The 20,990-nt window shown below is 43.2% G+C and overlaps 1 protein-coding gene across 1 annotated transcript; it reads right to left on the bottom strand.

Moving 5' to 3' along the window:
- Nucleotides 1-6,890: 6,890 nt before the first annotated feature.
- Nucleotides 6,891-11,575, bottom strand: HYAL4 (hyaluronidase 4). The gene is given in 7 exon segments (XM_072846079.1): nucleotides 6,891-7,208; nucleotides 7,211-7,288; nucleotides 8,413-8,474; nucleotides 10,672-11,019; nucleotides 11,022-11,120; nucleotides 11,123-11,482; nucleotides 11,485-11,575. Coding segments are annotated over 7 exon segments (1,356 nt in total).
- Between the last annotated feature and the right edge of the window lie 9,415 nt (nucleotides 11,576-20,990).

The following is a 20,990-nucleotide window of genomic DNA, read 5'->3' on the forward strand; positions in this document are numbered from 1 at the left end:
TGTGATGTAGAGTGGTGATATTTCATTTTACCGGCCAGAAATTCTAATAATCATTTAGATAAAGGCAAGACCAGGCTGTAAATTACACATTTTCTTTTATCCTGTATTCATTTAAAACATAACCAAAGCCTTTTCTAATTTTAATAGAATCAGATCCTTTTTTATATTTAGAATACAATAAATCACAATGCAGAATATAAAAAAGTGTGTTATTAAAATAAAAGCAATATATTCAGAAAGCAGAGAAAAGGGGTTTACCAGCTATAGAAACACCCACTTCTTCCCTCCCAGGAGTTACAAGTAGATCTTTTGTATTCATGTTGCCTTAACTGAGTGCTAGTTAATGTTGCTAGTCTATGTTGCTTTCTAATAAAGAGTGATTTTCTTGGTTGCAGAGGTGTGTAGTAGTCTTTATTTCAGAGATCCAGTTTTTTAAACTAAGGACTTTTCCCTAAATGCACAGCTGCCATCCCTCCTCCCACTCGCTGGGAGAAACAAGCCAGTGCCCCGTTTGTTTAACATGGATGGCTCTGATAGATCCAGTGATGACTAGGAAAGCCTTCACCTTCAGTGCCGTGATCGTTTCAATGACCTGTGCCTGAAGATTTGGAAAAGGGCTAGGCTTTTCTGTGCTGAAGAGCGAATTCCCCATGCAGCAGGAAACTGCAGAGCTGCTCCAGCTCTAAACAAATCTTCAGAGAATCCGTGCTCAAGCCTTTGCTGACCACATCCAGTGAGGGTTAAAGAAAGAGCCACGTTTTCCGCAGTCACATCTAAGGTATAGCTGCAGCCAGTCTCAGCAGATTTCAACGTAATCTTACTTGTCTTCTGAGAGAGAATCCTTACAGAAACATGGATTTCAGGAAGAGCTAATAAGCTCCTGCTTTCATGAATTACTGTTTACCCAGAATCCTAGCAGAAAATAGATTCATTGCCATCATTAAGACATATGGTTTTACTATCCTTGGAATAGCAGAGCGTTGACTTTCTGTTCAGGAGGCTTACCTTTACTTTATAGAGAGGCATGGGCTGAACTACAAATCGTGTTTGAATAAGGATCTGAAACATCTTTTTTGGATAGGATGGTGGGGTGACACTTCTGTCAAAACAAGGAAAGAACTTGAATCCGAATGTCCTGCCACGTGTGTTAACAGGTGATTATCAGCTGTTCTAGTTCATACTGTATTTCTCCTTTCCCGCATTCTCAAAACATGTTTGTAGGCAAAACACATACACAAATTCCCAAAGAATCAGAAGAACAGAAGTCTGTAAAAACAGTTGATATCTGACTTCTAAATACTGATGAAGTCACGTGTAGCTGAGACTTAATTTTCTGTAAGGAGTTCGTAGGGTATACCAGTCTGTGCAAAGTGATCTGAGTAAGCAACCCCATTGACTAAGTTCCCATAGCAGATGAAAGCCACAATACCTCTGAATCTGCTTTGAATCTTTTTTCTTTTTTAAAGATGGGCCTGTTCAGAAAATTCTGCATTAAAGTGGGAGCCCAGTAGAAAATTCAGGTACTAATTCAGCAGGTTAGGGTTCAACATAAATTAAGATTTAAATGTAATTCTGTAATTTTCAGAAAATGACATACCTCAGACTTCCACCAGTGGAGCACAAGGTGGAAGTATATGCAAAAAGATACCAAAGATCTATAATTTGTTCCACTATTCTCAATACAATGACAGTGGTGACTAAACTATTCAATATAAGCATAAAATAATCTGTCATAACTGAGAGTACTAGAGCAAAGATAGGTAGTTACTCTTTAATCCCCTCTACATGAAAATGAGAATAATAGAAACAAACTCCTAACTATTAATCTGACTCATTAAGTGTACTTAGGAGCCCTATTCCCATCAATTTCAATACAGAATACAATTAAAAATGAATGTGCAATGCAATCTGTACAGTGTTTAAAATGCTGTATTTAATAGTGTTATTGCTATGAGTTCAACCATCCTTTCAGGGAGTTATGCACCTGAATTATGCCAAGGCAAATCTATTTTGCACTTGGCTGTCAAACTGATTTGCAGAAAAGCCCCAGTCCAGGATTAAGATCAACATCCAGACATCTGGAACTGGTTGAGTGATAAAGAAAAATCCCTGCCTGTAAGATCAAGCAGCAGAAATGGGCAAGAAGGTGCAGCATTACCCTTCAGCTGCCTCGAGGCTAACAGGAGGAAAATAGTTTAGTACTGAATAAGTTCGGATGGCTGAGACAAGGGCTGTCTACACCAGATCAGAATTTATGCTTTAATTTGAAACACTAACTTAACCTTGCTGTCACTTGGATCTGTACCTCCTAACTGGCTACATGTGCAGATAGGGTTTGCCTGATTGGATCTAGATGAAGACACAAGGCCATGAATTTTACAGCCACTTCATGGTATGACTGCAACCAGGTGCCAGTTTCAAACATCTGTCCTTTGCCAGGATGACAGTAAACAGAAGCAAAAAGAGAAGATATCTTTATCAACATAATGCCAGTGGGAATTGTGGTACAGCATGTCAATACCAGAGAACACTACAAATGGAGGTTGCAAATTACCTGAAATTCATAATTAGTGTCTGATTTCCCATTTCAAAGTGACTCATGAAAGAGCCTAGGAGGGCAATCAGCAGGCAATAATGTCAGAGCAGTTTTCCTTATGTCCTGTTCTCATTCACAACTACAAAACCATTTCAATAACCTTGGTTGCCTCTGCTAAAAGACTAGATGTACTGAAAAGTGTACACGATTTCAATTATTAGTGAGATACATGCAGATTTTTAGCTGACTGTTAAGCTTTTGGCTAGGTGAAAGAACACTTAAGGTTATTCTCATACCTTATACCAATAAATATTGTTAAATACCAAATCACATAGGGTATTTATTGGTTATCTAAATGCTTAGTAGCTTATCAAAGCATCTAACAACTTAGATAATAAGCCTTTTTAGATGCTTTTTAGATATCTTTTGTGTTTAGGTGCCTACACAAGCTTCTTCAAAACTTGTTTTTGCTTGTAATGCATGCCTTATGATCTATTTTAGGAATGTTGTAGCATGGAAGAGGCACCCATCAAGGTCTCGACCCTTGTGGTGTAATTCCCTAGGAGGCATCCCAGCTCGAGGCAAGGCCTATTGAAACCAAGGGAAGCTTACTGTTGACCTTCACATGGCTTTGGGTCAGACTATCAAAAGCACTGACTAAAATATTTCTGTGCTTATCAGCTTTCCTCTGATCTTTAGTTTCATATATTATTATTTTCACATGATATTACTAAGAAATGTTTAGCCTCTCAACATATGAAAGGAAGAATCACAATTTGTACTATAATAAAAGAAAGTATGTTTATTATACATGTTTATTGTACTTAAAAGCATCCATTCTCATGAATTTACAGAGATTAGTTAATTTTATCACTACCATTTAGTAGGTATAATAACATAAAATGATCTCTAATCCTCTGCAGGGAAAAAGCCTACAGCTAGAATAATTTTTTCCACCATCAGTTTTATTACGACATGCTGCATTACATTCTACATACCATGTGCAACAGTTTTAACCATGCAGCTGCTGAGAACCCAGGAGCAGGTTCTCAGGCCTGTTTAGGTGCCTGACTCCTACACAAATCCATAAAATACTCAGTTTTGGCATGCCCAAATCTTAAGGGTTTGGACACCAGAGAGGAACCCACAGTCTGAAGTTTAAGCAGTCTAATTCTTTACAGGATGCTCTATGACAGTTAGATCCTGGGAAATAAATTTGCGAATACCAGCACATCACTCAAGGATTGTGAAATGTAGCCAACAGAAAACACAAAGAGAAGAAAACAGAAATCCAGAAAGTTATAAAACTGGAAATCAGAAATGCTCCTCACAGGAGAATAGAAGAGAGGTGGTTTGATCTTAGAGGTGCAGCTAATATGAATCTGCACCAGATCCCACATAGCCCGAGTCTCCGGCTTCACAAGGAGAGGGATGCTCGCAGGGGAGTCAGAAGCAGCACCTCGTCAGCTTTCCCCGTGAGAGCAGGCTCTGCATGTGGGGTACCCTGCTGTGGGGGCAACCTGCTCTGGTTTGGGAAGTCATCACTGTACCCTCCTGCAGGTGGTCACTGGCACACTGAAGATCTCGGCTGGCTACTTTATCCTCATAAAATCATCTGACCTGCCAATGCTGTTGAGAGAGAGAGAGAGAGAGAAATTTGGTAGATACTTCTGAAATACCTGAAAGCCCAGTTCTGTTGTACTGGCTTGTGCTTTGTTGTTTGCCTACCTGGGCTGTAATAATTAAGAATTACAATTCTCAGTGTAACCTGGATTTGAGGTCTTCCTCTGAATGCAGAACAGGAGGAGAGCACTTGAAAATTGAGTCTTTGGGGCAAAAAAACCCCTTTCTCTCAATGGAAGGAAGCAATATGACAGAGCTGGTTTGTGCTTTGATAAAAAGCTATTGTGCCTCTGCCTGAAGAGGAAACGTGGCCCCGATCCAAACGAGGGTTTACGTGCCTGGCTTGACACTGAGGTGGGACATAGGGCCCTCTGACCAAAACTGCCATCTCCAACAGTGTCTGCCCAAGTTCTATTTACGTCAAAACCAGCTAAACCCCACTGTACCTAAAGTGGTCCTCATGAGGTGCCCTCCCCCCTAATGGGTTAGCTTCTAATTTAGTTGTCCCACTTCAAAGGATATATTCGGTGGGAGAAATCTGGGCCTGCATACCTGGATCCATGTTTGCATACCAAGGATTATCATAACATTTATATGATGCATTGATGTATTACAGACAGTTTCTAATTTAACACATTCGCAGAAGAGTTTGACATTTGATTTTATAAAACACTGGGTCTCTTTCCCATTATTTAGTTACTATGAGCAGTAAGATGTGACCTTAATGAAGACAGCAAGAAGAGTCAAAACTAACATCTAATCCAATGCCGCCCAGAAAATATTGAGACATTTTGTTTCCTATTGGCATCTACTTCAGTCCTACAGCACAAGCAGAATGTCAAATGAATCATTTTTACACCTTTCCCTTGAAAAATTCACCACAATCAGCACTTTGATTTTAACAAACTGCATTTTTCTGAAAGCTGTTCTATCAAAAAAATTTCAACTAGAATATCTCTAGTTTTCTTTACTATAAAAATATGCTTTAGAAAATTTTTAGTGGATCTCCTTAATTTATTTTTTGAAAGAAATAGCCTGAATTTCATTTACGTTTTTTTTTCTTTTAAAGAAGGATCATTCTAAACTAAATTTATTTCTTATTGATTGGCTGTGGTTTAGTCACAGTCTCCCCTAACTTAAATGGAATTTAAAATATTTCTTTCTACAAAGGAGTTCTGTCAAAAAAATTAATGAAAGTTTTTGTCACTTGCCTTCAAGAGCTCTATTAACGTAGTGTTTTTTCACCTTACAATCGTTTAACATAGTTATTATAGCAATAACTCACTGAGGTTAGATATGAGGATAATAGCATATGTTTGAAGAATGAAAAGCTGCGAAGAGGTGCAAAATCACAAAGGTCTAAGCCTGATGGGATCTTTAAGGTTCTGGGAGAAAAGGAATAATGGAGGCCAGTGGGAGCTGGATGGTATGTTTCACATTTGCCTGGGTCAAATAGAAAAAAGCAGGGAACTCAGCATAGGTCTCATAGGTCCCTTATTTGTCTCATGGCTATTTGTCTATTCTTTTTCTAGCTACAGAGATTCTAATATAAAGACACAATTCTTTCACATATATATGTGTGCATATTTTCATGTATATTATTAATAACCAAATGGTTTGTAATTGTTTCATTCAAGTAAATTCTCTTTCAAGAATACTTCCCCTGGGAAGCTGAGAAGCTGGAGGTTGACAGAGTGCCCTGGAGACAAGCCAGGTATGCTTTCTGCTCATGGTCACCTCTAGAAGGGCATTCTTCTCCCTGCTGACTGGAAGGAGAGCCCAGGGAGATTTTCCACCCCCTCCGGAGAACAGATCTTACAATGGCAGTTGGGACATAAATTTCTTGTCGAAGATGATAAACTTGCCTGATCCTTGTTGATTGCATCTCTATAATAGCCATGGGGTGCTTTCATTAGCTTTGAATTTAAAAGTCATTGGAGTATTGTCATAGATTCAGGGTGGAAGTAGACCTGGCTGAGACGGAGTTCCTGCTCCCAGCACTACTTATTAATTTTCTTTTAAATAGTCATGCAATAAAAAAAAACACAGGGAGACCCTTTGTTGTTGGATTAGAATATATGCATTCCTTTCTTAGTAAATATACTAATCAACAGACTGTGGCTTGTCCTTTTTTTTCCTGATCTCCGGACTCTTTCATTCTTTTCTACCTAGTGGAGGGCTCAAAGCATGAACACCTCCATCATGTGGGACATGAAAGAGGAAAACATGGATTTGAATTCACTCAAATGGAAAAGAAACTAGAAAGCCTCCCCCATCCTCCCCTTTCTAGGAGGATGCTCCAGAATGCCATCCAGGATGCATCCAGGATGCCATCCAGTAAGAGGTAGATATGGTTAGACTCTTCCTCTCTTTACAAAGGGAAAAAGTGAACCTCGCACTATTTTTTCCAGTAGTAGCAGGCTTCTGCTATCTTGTTTGTGGCTGTCAGCCAGGCAGAAACCTGGCCTCTAGCCTCCTAAACAGTCTAATCTCAGAAGATGGGACCAAGATATATTCCTATGACCTGTGTGTCTTTGACTCAGCCTTCAAGGTGCCTCACTCTCTCCATGCCTTATGGGCATTACACCTCGGGGCACAGCTGCAGGGTTTGGGTTATGTCTGGGACCATGACATGTCCAGTCCCCAGCTGCAGAACATGTGACACTTTTTGTTGGATCCACTCTACCATCCCTCTTGACTGACTGAAACCAGCCCTTTGACTAAGCAGCAGTTAGAAAAGACGTATCAAAGGCAAAGGAAACAGGCAGATCACTGCAAATCTTCTGGGTGGGACAGAGTCTGCAGAGCTCCCTGGATGGTCATCAGCAACTTTAACTTCCACAAAGTCAGTTCCTTCATAACCCTGACAACAGTGGCAGACAAATATCTCTGCCATTATTTCCAGATCTTCAGCTGATGCTTCTCTCACAATAAATCCTTGGTCCTCCAAGGCATCTCTCGGGAAGCTCTTAGGATTTAAATGCAGATATGTCGAGGCTCTCCAGGTTCTTCGCACATATCATGCATTGTCCTGACAAAGATGCCTGCTGTGCAGGCTGCTGCTGTGACATTGATAATGTAGGGCCCTAATTCCGAATCAACGAATTTTTGCATTTTTGTGCAGTTACTCTGTAAACAGTAGAAAAGAAATTTTAGCTGATGTCAAAGTACCCACTCTATTTTTTCTTTTCTCTTTCTGAAAAATATACAATATGTAAGTAGCATTATTGAATTCATTCAGGATAATTTAAATTTGACTAATTTAAAGGATTCTCAGGAAGTTTTTTACAGAAATAAGACCCAATGGAGATGCAAAGGGCTTTAGCAACTTGCACTTCCCAGACGACACCACTGTAGCCTGTAGTTCTACAAAGAAGCCATGATGTATGCTAGAAGTGCAGGTGATGACAGCGTGGCTGTGTGGCAGGAGTGTGGGGGTCCAGAGCTGATGCTCCAGGGCCTTGCCTTTGTCACTTGACCCAGCTGGAAGGAAGTTCACCCTCCTATTCACATTCACTCTGACAGAAACCACAGCCGAATATTTACAAAAATTGGCTGAAGTAATTCAATTTACTGAGGACAACTGAACACTTATTTTCAGCCATTCATTCTCATGCTGGCTGGGTTTTCTATACTATCTGCCAGGAGAAAAGCAGTCCAGAACATCCATTTCACACAGCTTTGAGGACAAAGTCTTTTCTCATGACAAAGTTTGATGTGTGGCTGTCTGAAAGCTCTAGGACATGACGGAGCCTCAGAAATCACTCTTTGATTTTAATGTGGCTAGTTCTGATATAACATAATACAAAGCCTCTCCATCTGATCTCAGCAGCCTGCTTCATTTTACGTGCCCGCACACAGGCACAAATAGAGTTCCCATAACCAGACAAATTGCTGGGCACCATCGGTATACCTACTCTGCTCTGACTGATGTGCTAATCAGGCTCTAGCTGATTTCCTGGTGTTCTATCCAGCTGGAATGGGTAATATCGAGGAACTGTCTTCCAGAATGCCTGGTATTAGCCATTGGCTTCCTTCCCTACCACTGGTTGCCTGTAAGCCTCACAAGACCTTGCTGAGCCAGGAATAATTGACCATGTTCCGTGGTCATCCTGGCTGGGGGACAGCAAAGACTGGTTAAGCAGTCAGCTCTGCTGGCACCGAGTACTTGGAACTGGTGCAGTCAGACAGTGCCTATTAATAGCATAAAATGAGGATCTTACACATTGCATTTAAATCAGGCACAGGCTTACCTCTGAAGTAGTTAAATTCATATTTCGCCAAATAGCAATACCTGCAGCTCCCAGGGCACTCACTCCAATAGTGTTAATAGATGCCCCATCCCTGGAAACATTCAGGTCAGGTTGGACGGGGCTCTGAGCAACCTGATCTAGTTGAAGATGTCCCTGCTCATTGCAGGGGGGTTGGACTAGATGACCTTTAAAGGTCCCTTCCAACCCAAACTATTCTATGATTTTATGATCTTGTTACAGTGAAAAGAGTAAAGACATCACTGTCAGGCTAATTCAGCATTTCACAGCCTTTCTAAAGTAATCCAATCGTTTGTTATGTGGCTGTCCCTCGGACTACATTTTCTTTTCATTCTGGTCCCTATGAACTATATTTTATTGTGGCTAAAAATTTGCTGTCTAGAGTACAAAGATTATTAAACATAAGTTACAAACTTAGGTACTGCCTGAGATGTTGGTAATAAGCAAGTGAACAAACACTGGGATACAGTTTACTTTGATGCAAAATTTAATTGTAATTATTTGATATCTCATCGATTACTAGAAACAACTAAAATCTTTGCATTGAAGTGGGATTTTTAACATGACAATTCTCCAAAACATTCCCTCAGTTCTGTTTTTGCTGATAAGGGGAAGGAGAGAGCCATTCTGCTATGTCAATCAGCTGTTTTCCCTGTCCCTCTCCAGTTTGAAAGCTGTGATTCCAAAGGCATACGTTGTTCCTGCTGCTTTCCCTAGGAGCTCGCTCAGCTCCTTATAAAAACCTTATAAAAAGGGACTGTAAATAGGCACACACTATAGGAGGGAGAATGCTGGCATTGTGCAACCTTAAATGCAGGGAAAACCCAACGCTTCGCGAATCTTAAGAATTGCAGTTTCAGTTTTTGTGCTCTTTCTATGTTTGTTTCAGAGAGGTGTCTTTCACTGTACCTTTTCCTCATATCGCAGGCTTTAAGGGGAGGGTAATTGGTGCTTGGATGTTTATCCTTAATTTGAATTAAGGATCAGCAACAAGTCAATTACTATGCCACAAGCACTGAAGATGAAAGACCATTGATATGCAAGTGACTCCCTAGACATCATCATCGATTTAAGGGAGACTGAGGGCCACAGCACATCAAGAATCAAAGTAGAAAAACTTCACAGGAATTGGTTGCCCAAGGCGGAAAAGAGGCGGAAACTGGGTATAAAATGGCAAAGGGGATGCACAGCAGCCTGCAGCAGTTATTGATGACCATCTATCCTCTTCTTGCAAAGCTAACGAAGGGCAAGCTGGATAAAAGCACCACAGCAGGTGCCTACACCTCCTTTAATGCCTAAGAAAAGGCATTTGCCTTCAAGCCGGAGAGATGCACAGCCCCTTACCGGCAAGGGTAGTGGGTGATGGCAGTGCCAGGGGAGTAGCGGGACCTCATAGGAGAGGGAGCTAATGTCCCTTCCCAGACAAGGTGCCAGCTTCAGGCTCTGTACCTGGGCTGAAAGCCTGAACATAGCCTTTAAAAAGTGAATACCCCTCACTTGCTAAACTCTGAAACACAATTTGAGACCTGCTGGTAATGCAGTTACTGTCTACAGGGGGGAACTAAGCTAGGGCTGTCACAGACAAGTTATGCTGCTTTTTCACAGGAAACCTATTGTCTTCATCCAGTTTCTGGGAGGATGTCCAGAATCACATAAAGGACTAGGGTAGGACACACCTTGAAAATACCTCTGTGTGTGTGTGTGTGTGTGTGTGTGTGTGTATGTGTGTGTTCAGCTGATATGAGCAGCGTTCCTTGGTTCTGGTGCACCGTTTGCCTGCTCCAAGGTAGGTAGGGGGAACTAAATGGTTTTGAGACAGAGGCATGCAGAAAGACTGCTGGCTTCAATTTCCCATTCTGACATAACACTGAGCAAGTTGCTAACATCTCTGCCTCAGTTTCCCTTCTATAAAAGGGGCAGCTATCTGGGGATTAGTTAGTGATTGCATACCTGAGCAGAAGAAAGTGCATCAGGGAGGATTAATGTATTAACTGCCTCCTACGTACTACATCAAATTGCTGAAATCCTTTTAATCCATTCAAATGCATGTTTGAGTACGGCATAGTGATGAACTAAAACAAAAAAAAATAGGTATTTGAGACTGCACTTTTTCTTCAGAACATTGAGCTCTTTAAAGCATGTGGACAATTAACATGAACCAGCAGAGCTGGCCCAAGTGGGAGGTTTTCCATCCTGATGCACCATCTGTAAGAATGGTTAAAGCATAAATGCAGCCCACACTGTTCCAGCAAAAGCTTACCATAGAGAGAAATAATAAAGGTTCATCTCTATAACCTAGTCGATTATACACAAATACGGGCAAAGCATAATCTTGGGATGTCACGGAGGTAATCCTTATGGATTCACTCACCCTAAACTGAGAAAAGGGCAAAATATTTTGAATGTTTCCAGGGGATTTCTTAATGCCAATGGAAGGATACAGGGCTGCACTGCTATCCCAGAGCCAGGAAAGTTCATTGTTCCTTAAAACTTCACTCTTTGAGCAGGAACCAGTGCAGTTCTGATCACAGAAATTGTAATTGTGACAGTCAGGGTATAAATAGTATCCCCACAGGCCCTTTGGTCTGCTTTCATTCCTAATGCAATTTTTTCCTTCATAGAAGCTTTTGCGCTTTCTTCAAAGGAAAGTCTGGCTAAATGTTCAACATAATTTGCTGAAATATTCCCTCTGTTTTGGTTATGAGTTTCCTGGACTTTCTTCTGTAGACATCTTTTGCATCCCAGTTGCAGGCCCACTGAGGCCTCCAGTACCCCCAGTCTGTGACAACTAATCCACTGAAGTCCTTCGCTGGGGTGTAATAGTTAATGTAGCGGCTGGCTTTTTCCAGATGAGTTTGCAAGCTGAAGGTCTGGGGTAGGCCACCATTAACAGGGACTTCCTGTGATGTGTACCAAGAATAATAGCTGAGCCTATTAAAATAAAATATGGTCACATTCTGCCCTCTTGCTTTAGTTAATGGGCTTCCAATTATATGGAGCATTTCCAGGTTCAGTACGATGTCGTACCTCAGGGAGCACAGGTCTGTCGGTCATTCCAGGCGGCTATGAAAGGCTTCTTCTCCCAGTCCGGTGGTCAGGCTGGTTTCATAGCAGGGAAGTCCAGATGAGTGCTATGCCCAGCCATCCCATGGGCTGAAAGGTGAATGATGCATTACATCGTCCCATTTTCAGGCAGTATTTCATGACCTAAGAGACAACATTAGGCGGATCTCCCCGTTTGTCCGTAGAACATAACACAAGAGGCATTAGTACTTATTCCATATATAGCTGTATGAATTGGTATCAGCCACTTCTAAGGTATCTACCATGCTGACACTGAAGAAACAAAGTGGACACAATCTAACCCAAAGAAAGGGGGCAGATTCCCAGCTGAAGTAAATCAGTGCAAGTCTGTGGAAGTCAGCATAACCACAGTCGCTTGTCTCATCAGTCCAGGTCTTACTGAAATCACTGAGGATGCTGCTATCACTTCAGTGGGCCCCAGGGTGTCTTAGTGGCTGTGAATGTTGCAGTTGGAAAGGTTGATGAAAAAATGGTTTCCTTATTCTTCAAGCTTTCTCAATAATAACAAAAGTAACTGTAAAATCAAACCTTGGCTTTTATCACCATCTTCACAGCTTCATGAACATCCCTGACCTGTCTAGTACAATGCCAGCCCAGAGATACTCCAAATAGCTCTAAACAAGCACACATATTTCATTGTCATTGTGCAGTACCATAAAGGGATACAAGTTCAAACCCCTGACAGCAATAAAGCAGATCCATGAAAGCTTGCTCTGAGCTATTTATTAGCCTGGGTGCACTATCGCATGGAGCTAGTGCCTTCCAGACCAGCTCTGATAGCTCTGCACAGCACTGCATTGTGCAATGTGGACTTTGATGCTAAGGCCTGTGGCCACTGCTACGAGCAGAACCATTAGTCACAAGGTCCCTGCCGATTATGTGTCTATTAAGCAGAAAAGAAACCAGATATACAGCAAAACCTACATATATTATATGTAAGAGAGAGAGAGAGAGACTTATCCGACCGCCAGCTCCAGGCTCTCCCCTGCATTCAAAACCCTGGGGAGATCCCGCACAGCTGTGCAATCAGGGATGATCACGGATTTGTACTTGAGTCCTACTTGTAGTTCTTCCGCAGTCCTTGCCCGTTTACCTCTCCTGGGATTGTGACTTGCTGGAGGTGAGGATCATAGGTTTCATCTGGGCAGCCAGATTGTTACATATACTAATGGGAATAGCACATCTATGTTACTCTTCTTTTATCTCAAAAACAGGAAAACAATCAGCCATAGCTATGTACCTGGGATACTTTTCTGGACCTCCCCACCCCCCCATTTCTTTGCTATTTTAGTGTAGGACTAGCATGACCTAATTTCAGGTACCCGCAGCAAAAATATCAACATCCAAGGTAGCCAACCTCAGTACTTTTAATAAGCCATGGATGCTTTTACAATACAGTCATCTGACAGTTTGAGACATGAGGGCGCTCTGAAGTGTCCAAGATGTGCCTGTTCCTCCTCCTGACCAGGCAGGCGGTCCACAGGACCAACGCAGTACGCTGTAGACCCCTCAGAACTCCGCGTTTCATCAGAGGAGTCTCACCCCGTGAGACTCACAATACTTTGCATTCAGTGAAGAGGAGGCCCAGGTTTTCAAAACCACTATCCACATATCCATGAGTGCCTTATCGGCATTTATGGGCCTTTTGGGAAAAAGTGTTAATGAAAATTAGCCCGATTTACTGAGTATCTCTCAGAAAGCCTGTGCCATACCAAGAAATCAAACTCGGCAAAGCCACTCGGGGCTTGCCAGCATTAGAGGCCAAACTGAATTTTCCCGCTAGAAGGCTGTACAGCTGAAGCTAGAAGATGGTGGGCTGGCTCTTGTGAGGGGACAACCAAACAAAGGAACAAAAGACCGGCTTTAGAGAGTCAGGCTTGCTGCCCCATCTCCCCCAAAGGGATGGGGCGGTCGGGGGGGGGACGGACGGAGGGCGGGGGTGCCTTGCCAGCCCAGCAGTTCTGCCCCTTACTCCAGCCCCTGCCTGGGGTCAGCGTGTGCTTCTGGCTTTCCAGGCGGACTGCAGGAGGCTGCAGCAGCGGGCCCCGCGGTTTGCTCTGCTTCGCTACAACCAACAGGCGAATGCAGAGCCCCCGCTGTGCCGGTGCGCGGCCGCTGAGCGCTGCTCTCGCAGCTCACGGAGAATGGGAGCTGTGAAATCCTGCCAGAGGGCAGCAAATCCCTACAATTACTGCTTTAAAAACTGCAGCATGGGATTCTGAATTGCAGCATGCTGAGTTCCCCCTGTGAGGGCGGTCCCACCGTCCTGCCACTCTGTTCCCACGCCTGTCACAGCCTGGATGGGGAGGTGTCACCAGCTGGGCTGGGCACATCCCTGGGGTGTTTTACCCCAGGTTTCAGGGAGCACTTCCCACACAGGACCCGTGCCATTTGGCACAACGCAGCAGCCGCCGGCGCAGTGCCCACCCATGCCCTGGGGCACCGCGTGGCATCGCCCCGTGGGCCACGAAGCCTGGGGCAGGCAGGCCCAGCGCTGCCCAGCCAGCACCGGGCTGCACCAACACCCGTGGGGCTCTTGCTGGGGTCTGCCCGCTGGTGGGAAGTGGGGAGGCTCAGCACTGCCCGCGGCGTGGGTCTGCACGTCCCCCCTCAGGCAGGGCTGGGTGTGATTAGCCCCACGCTCTACTGTGGGCCGGATAGACTGATTGACTGCCACCGCGCCCTCTGAGCTGGCACATGGGAAAGGCAGTATCAGCCAGCTGAAAATAACAATGAATAATGGTGATGATGATGAAGAAGATGATGATGATGATAATAATAATGATAATAAGTTATTGAGGATTGCAGGGAAGTGGCAGGCTATCCTGCCCCTCTAAGAAAAACTTGTTATGGAGGACTTAACACCGAAAGATATTTGTAGTCGCTCTATTATTAAGGAGGAGACAGTTACCATTTTATACTCTGTGTGAGGGCAAATCACTGAGGTTTACTGACTTCTGATTTTATTCCATCTGTTGCATTTAGCCATCACACGAGCACACACATGCTTCAGCTGGGAGCAGGCTCCGAAGTCACTTGTTTGCAGCATGCAGGAAGGATGTCCTGCGCCAAGCTCTGCTCAATATTTTTCCCTTCACCCAGGCTTTTCAAATTTGCTTCCAGTTGTGCAGGATTGCACCATGCTAAAAAATTCTCCCTCTCTTTTTACTAGGTATTTCTTTCATTTTTATCTGTTATAGTTGAGAAAAAAACCAGAATGAATGTATCCAGTTATACCCCTTCTGCTGATTATATTTTTCTCTGTATACCAAGGCAACGGGGGGCAGCCCATCTCGGTGTCCAGCTGATAGTGGAAATGCACAGTGGCCAGCAATTCCCAACAGAGAGAAAGTAGAAACCATATGTCTTTATTAGACAGCAAACAGCCCTAGCCAAGACTAAGCAAAATCAGCTTAAACCAGACAGTTCTGAATTGAATAGACATAGAGAATACTTGAACCAGATCACGGGATACTGCTCAAAAAAAAAAAAAATAGCTGGCTAAATAAGAAAAAGGCTAAGCATTCATCAGATGATATAAACTCTGTATCCCACTCCCCCAATTAATCTAGAGCTGAGGAATGTACTTTCAAGCTTTGCCATTTATCTTGTAACAAAAATCCTCATCCAGTGATGTTTAGACTATTCATATCAAGGGATTAGAAGAATTACAAATGATGAATAAAGACAATGACCTTTTCTCCTTTCTGGTTACCATTGTTACAACAATATGACATTGACACAGCACAGCCTTGATGGGCTTAAAACAGGTTGTGTCAACAGGCAAGCCTTACCAAAGACATGCGTGGTTTGTGAAACAAGAATTTTCACACCCACAGAGATGCAATAAAATCCCTGGATTTTTACAGAATAATCCTTTTGTTGACTTCTTGTCAGCAAAGCTAAAGCTGATACACTCAGAAGCCTGATGAGCTGGAACAAGGTTTGTCCAGTTGAAGTCATGCTGTCAGCAGCGAATCTTGCTCTCTGCGCTGGATGTGGATTTGGAGGCAACGTGCTCAGAGGCTGGTGACAGAGGAGACGACCCTGAGAGCCGCAGAGCTTGCAGCAGCCTCAGGGAGGGCAGTACGGGAGGATGCATTGCTGCCGTCCTCTACCTTCTCGCGTATGGATGGGGGCTTATTAGACCAGGGCATCCTTTAATGATTTGCCTTGATGACATTTTGCAAACTGTCTCTGTTACGTTAGTAAATGCAGGGGACTGAATATGCAGCATAATGAATAATAAAAGCGGAGCAGGACCTCACCTCACAATTATCTGACTGACCCAGTGACACTGGTGGCTTATTATAGCTGAGATTCAAACCCCTTTAGTACAGTACTTCACTGATCGCGAGATGAAGGTGCTAGGAATCCTGAGCAGCATGAACTGCCAGGGGACTTTGTATAGTGTTTCAAATTTAGGGCAGGGCACCCTCAAAATGTTACAAATTAAAGTATGAATCTGTTGCAGCAGAGCTATTTCCCATAGCAACTATAAGGAATAAGCTGAACAAAGCATCAAAAGCTATAATTCAGCTTTTTAACACATGTATGGCAAGTTGGAAGGCAGGTACTGATAGCAATTTTGTAGTAAAATTTAACTTATTATGATGAAAGAATGGGACTGTTGAACAGAGAAGAGCAGATTTTAGTAGATGCGCTACAAGTCTGTGTGGGGCTCATCTGGGCAGTCATGTGGCCTCTGTCATCTCTGTTCCTTTTGCCACCATAGTATACTTTTCTTATCATGTATGTGAGATCACTTGCATTCTGGTGGCTTACTAGATAGCTGGACTCCTGAATATGGAAAACTAAGAAAAATGATCAAGTGCCCTTATGCAATTTACTTCTCCTCCACTTCATGCTGCATAGATGTCTCTCATCTGTAGACAATTACACCTGACAGTTGTCCAGCCTGTGAGATTAGACTCATGCTTAGCCCTAGCAAAAAGGTGAACAATTTGATGGATTGATTTAATGGCCCACTGGAGCATCCATAAAATCAGTCTTTATGCTTAGCTTGTACCTCTGTGATGCTCTTGGTGCCAGTGACTGGGTCATTTGCTGGCAAATACTGAAATAATCACGAAGCTTATTTGGCCTATGTCCAGCTTGGCAAGGTTCTCAGTGCTCCATACCACAATTTTCCCCCTGTTTTAAGCCCAAAGGTTTTCCAGTAACTCCCTTTTCCAAAGATGGTAGCCTTTGCACTAGGGGCTATATTTTGGATGCTTATACTATAGAATTAGCATAATGGCCTGAATCCTGGAATAGCCTGAGTGGTCTCCATTGCTATCACATTGTCTTCATGTGATAGCATATTAAAAAATTATATGGACACACACCATGTGCAAAGCAAGGAGATTCACATGCTTTGAGGGTACGTCAGCCTCAAGACGTGAAGACTGTGTTCAGGAGCTGGCTTACACTGACTCCCAGGTTTCCTGCCACATTGCTCGTTTATCTGTAGTTCAAAATACCCACACCACAAAGAGCCACGTTTGAGAGGTGTGCTTGGGGGACCACAACACAGCGTAGCCAGCCGCTGGACTTCAGGCTGCGTTAGAAAAAAGTGGAAGCCCATTTTAAGGCATCAGAACTGCCTGGGCTCTCCCTCTCCATGGAACTCCTGAGTACGTGGTGTGTCCATGCAGCACGGACCAGGTATCGGCTTCATGGCATGCCATTACCATCCTCTTTTTCCTACATTTCTGAGGTTACTGAGAGAAAAGATCAAACACCAACAGATTAGTGTTGACTTACGCTCATTCCTTATAGCATTTAAAAAGGTGTTGAACTAATTCTTTTAAGAAGTAACTTTCCTCTCTGTCCACTTTCCTGATTCAATTGTATGGTAAATCCTAACTGAAAACTAAATAAATGATGGCTGATGTTCTGAGCATGTTCTTCTCACAGAAATTTGTGTAACAATGTTGTAACAAAAGGTTAGCCCTGCACAATAGGAAGGAGTTGCTTCTCCTCCCACTAACTTCCCTGGAAGTCCAGCAGAGTTACTTTGCATTTGCACTAGGATAAGATCATGCCCCCAGGCTGTGCAGAACAAACACCCACAGGCACACTGGAGTGATTGCAGCTTGCACCCAGCACCCGCAGATTCGGGTGACGTTCCTTTCTTCCTGCTCCTACAGAATAGCTGTAACACAGCAACGACAAAAAAGCATTTGATCCCCCCCCAGCTGAGTATTACATTAGAACTAAATGTTATTGTTGGAGGAAATACAACAATTCAGTGTTGTCAGTCTAAGGGATTATTGCAATTATTTTAAGCCAGGAGTCATGTAAACCTCAGTAAACCTCATGTATGGATGGAGACTTTGAACAAACCTAATGAGCCTCGGTCAGTGGCCATGCCCCAGCGCAGCCTCTCCGTCTAGCTCTCATCAGCCACCATCCGACCTGCTGCTTCGCTGGGAGCACAGAGGGGATATTTTGCGGAACTCCTGCTGACCGTTGTTGCAGCATCTGGTGGGTGCTGGGAACTAATGGACTAATGCCAGCCTAAAAGGAAAAATCCAAGGGTGAACAAAGCAAACATGAATATTTCATGCCTGGTCTTCAGCTACTGCAAATCAATAAGGATATACCATCTTACATCAGAGGAGGTTGTGCCCCTTTAAGAGCAGAGAAATCACAATAAAATTAAAATAGGAGATTGCATTCTGGAAAAATCACAAATCAAGTACTTTCTGTCAAAAGTGGGGTAACTACCACTCAAATTAGCATCTTCATTGCAATCAAGTCAGTTTATTATTGGGTTTTTATCCAAGTATACTCAGAGCTGAGTATTGCTGCTGAGGTATGAATGCAACAGTGGTGCTTACACATCACTGTTCCTTCCAAATCAAGGTGCATCAGTACCGGAATTCCTACAGGGGCCCAGCGAGAGCTTGTCTTATTTCTTCATACTTCCAGGTTTAGAAAAATCATTATTTGCCCAAATTCCACAAAATCAAATTTGATGCTGAGACTTAAGAAAAGAGTACTTGCCTGTGGAGCAGCCCAAAGTTTCCGAAGGGCTGTTCATGCTTGTGCTAATTAACCCCATGCGATCAGCGTCACTTACCAGTGTAGGTACGCAAGGACTTTGCAAGATCTTTGTGCATGACTCAGATTTGCCCAGCTCGAAGCACCTTTGATAGAGCAGCAAAGTGCCATGCACTGGCCCTGCCAGTTTGCATCTTGCCTAGGGGCAGTGCTCCTCCACAGCTCCTCCACAGCCTGCTGAGGGTGAGGAGGAGCAGGAGGAAGATCAGCGTCACCACCGGGGCCTGTGCTCTCCCATGTAGGGGACCCCTGTGGCAAACAGCCCCCACCAGCGCCTTGGGTCCTCCCTGTGCCTGCTGAGCCAAGGCAGCCCAGCGCCGGGCAGGAGATACCTGGTGTGTTTAACATCCCCATCTGGAACAGCCTGTTTTAACATCCCCATCTGGAACCTTGTGCTGAGCCTTAAAATGCTCGTGTTGAAGCTCACCTCCACTCGCCATGGGGAGAGGCATGAGCAGCCATACACGGGGGGCAAGGGTGACAACACAAGGTGAACGAACGCAAGTGTCAGCTTAAGAAAACCCAGCTGCCCTCTGTGTACATGACCCACTGCCCGAAATGCCATCGAGGAGTCAGGCGTTGAGTCCCATAGGGCTTCCATAGCACATAGGGCGAGTGGACACAAAGCCAAGGCAAAGAGCAACTTCAGTAAGGAGAAAAGCTAACTGCTTTTTGTTCTACACTGGAAACCCAGCATCTGAAGGAGCAATATAAAAAATGCTCTTAATAATCTGCTGTCTAATTGACTGAGAAGGTTATTACTACCATGGAAACAAACATCATTTTTCCTAAAGCTGCCTACAAATGTCAGACTGCTTGACTGTCTGAGGAGAAAAAGCAGAACCAATACTCTGGGCTGATTTGCTTCTTGCAGATATTGGAGAGCACCTTAAATAAAAGCCAGGCAAGTTCTTGCTGTAATGGAAAAATGAGAAAGGAGCTCTGACTCTCTCTGAGAAAACAGGCTGCCAGCATGTTAAAATATCATCCTAGGCAAAAAATAAATAAAATGTCTGAAGAGGCCACATTTATTGCTGAAATAGGAGCAGCCACATGAGTGAAGTTTAAAATACTGTCCTTTGAAATCATAGAAGTCTGCTTATTTTTAGCTTGTTAGATGCTGTTAGCTTCCTGTATAAACGCAGTTACATAATAGACATAATCCACACGGCAGCAGAGGCCATATGTGCCAAGCTATAAGGTTACACAACTGCCTCCAAGCTTGTTCCCACCAGGCAGAAAACAAAGCCTCACGCCCCTCGTAACTGTTCTGCCGCTTCTGGGTCAAACTTATAGACGCATGTATTACAATATACATACGCATGAGCTCATTCATATACACATGTACGTCTATTAGCACACACATATCCCCTTGTTTTCTTATTACAGCTTAAACAAGGTTTTCATTGAATCAGAAAAATACTACCTTGGAATTACGCTGGTGACATTATACAAGGGATAAACTGGCGTGTTGTAACTATTAAAAGCAGCAAAGTTAAATCTCAAGCACACGCTTACTTTGGGAAGCTACCGAAAGAGTTCTCCCCTCTTTTCTAATGTGACCTCTAACTGCTCCTTACTGCTGCGTGCTGTGGTATGTGGAAAGCACGCGGTGCCATTGCTGAATAAGAACAACTTAGGGGCTTTAATCTCATTAAGCAGTATGTGACATCATTGTTTTTCCTTGGTTTTTTTGAAGGACTGGACTTTTGTCTCTGAGAAGCTGTATTGTTCCCAGCCAGTATCATTCTTTGAAGTGTACAGAACTATCGTTTCCAACTTATTTTTAGAGTAACCTGTGTTTGCAAATACTCCCACACTCTGATTTTGGCCCAGATTGACAGGAAATTACTTTTCCTGAAAGGTAAACAAAAAAGAAGCTGTGGCTGCCACAGCATCTTAAACGTATCAAAGTTTCTTTGGCAAAATCTTTCATATGTCTTCTTATTTGCATGATGTGCAGTTTTAATTCACTACCTACAACAAATGCTTTCAGTGCAAAACTGAGGCAATTTTTAATTTAAGCAACATTTTTTTATTATTTTAGCCATTTGTAACAGAAAAAAATGCACTCATGCATATTTAAGCACAGTGTTACAAGTCCAAACTGGTCTGAGATTTCCTTCTGTTGGTTTTGTCTGTGAGGACTGTTAGCACTTTTTTTCTATAACAATATCATTCCCATTGTTACAAAGCCACTGACCCTAGCAGAGAACATTGCATTTGGAAAAAGCTGATGAAATACAAAAAAGCTGGTATGATTATGTTCAGCCAGTGAGCCTTTCTCATCTGTTTCCTCCTTTAAGACCCGGGGCAAACGGGGACTTCAGAAAACATGTTAAATACCCACGTTCCCTAGTTGTGCCACTCCAGAGGAGCTTTACCTGCCCTGCCTTTGGCATCTGGTG

This window comes from Ciconia boyciana, chromosome 1, assembly GCF_034638445.1.
Source record: "Ciconia boyciana chromosome 1, ASM3463844v1, whole genome shotgun sequence".
NCBI lineage: Eukaryota > Metazoa > Chordata > Aves > Ciconiiformes > Ciconiidae > Ciconia > Ciconia boyciana.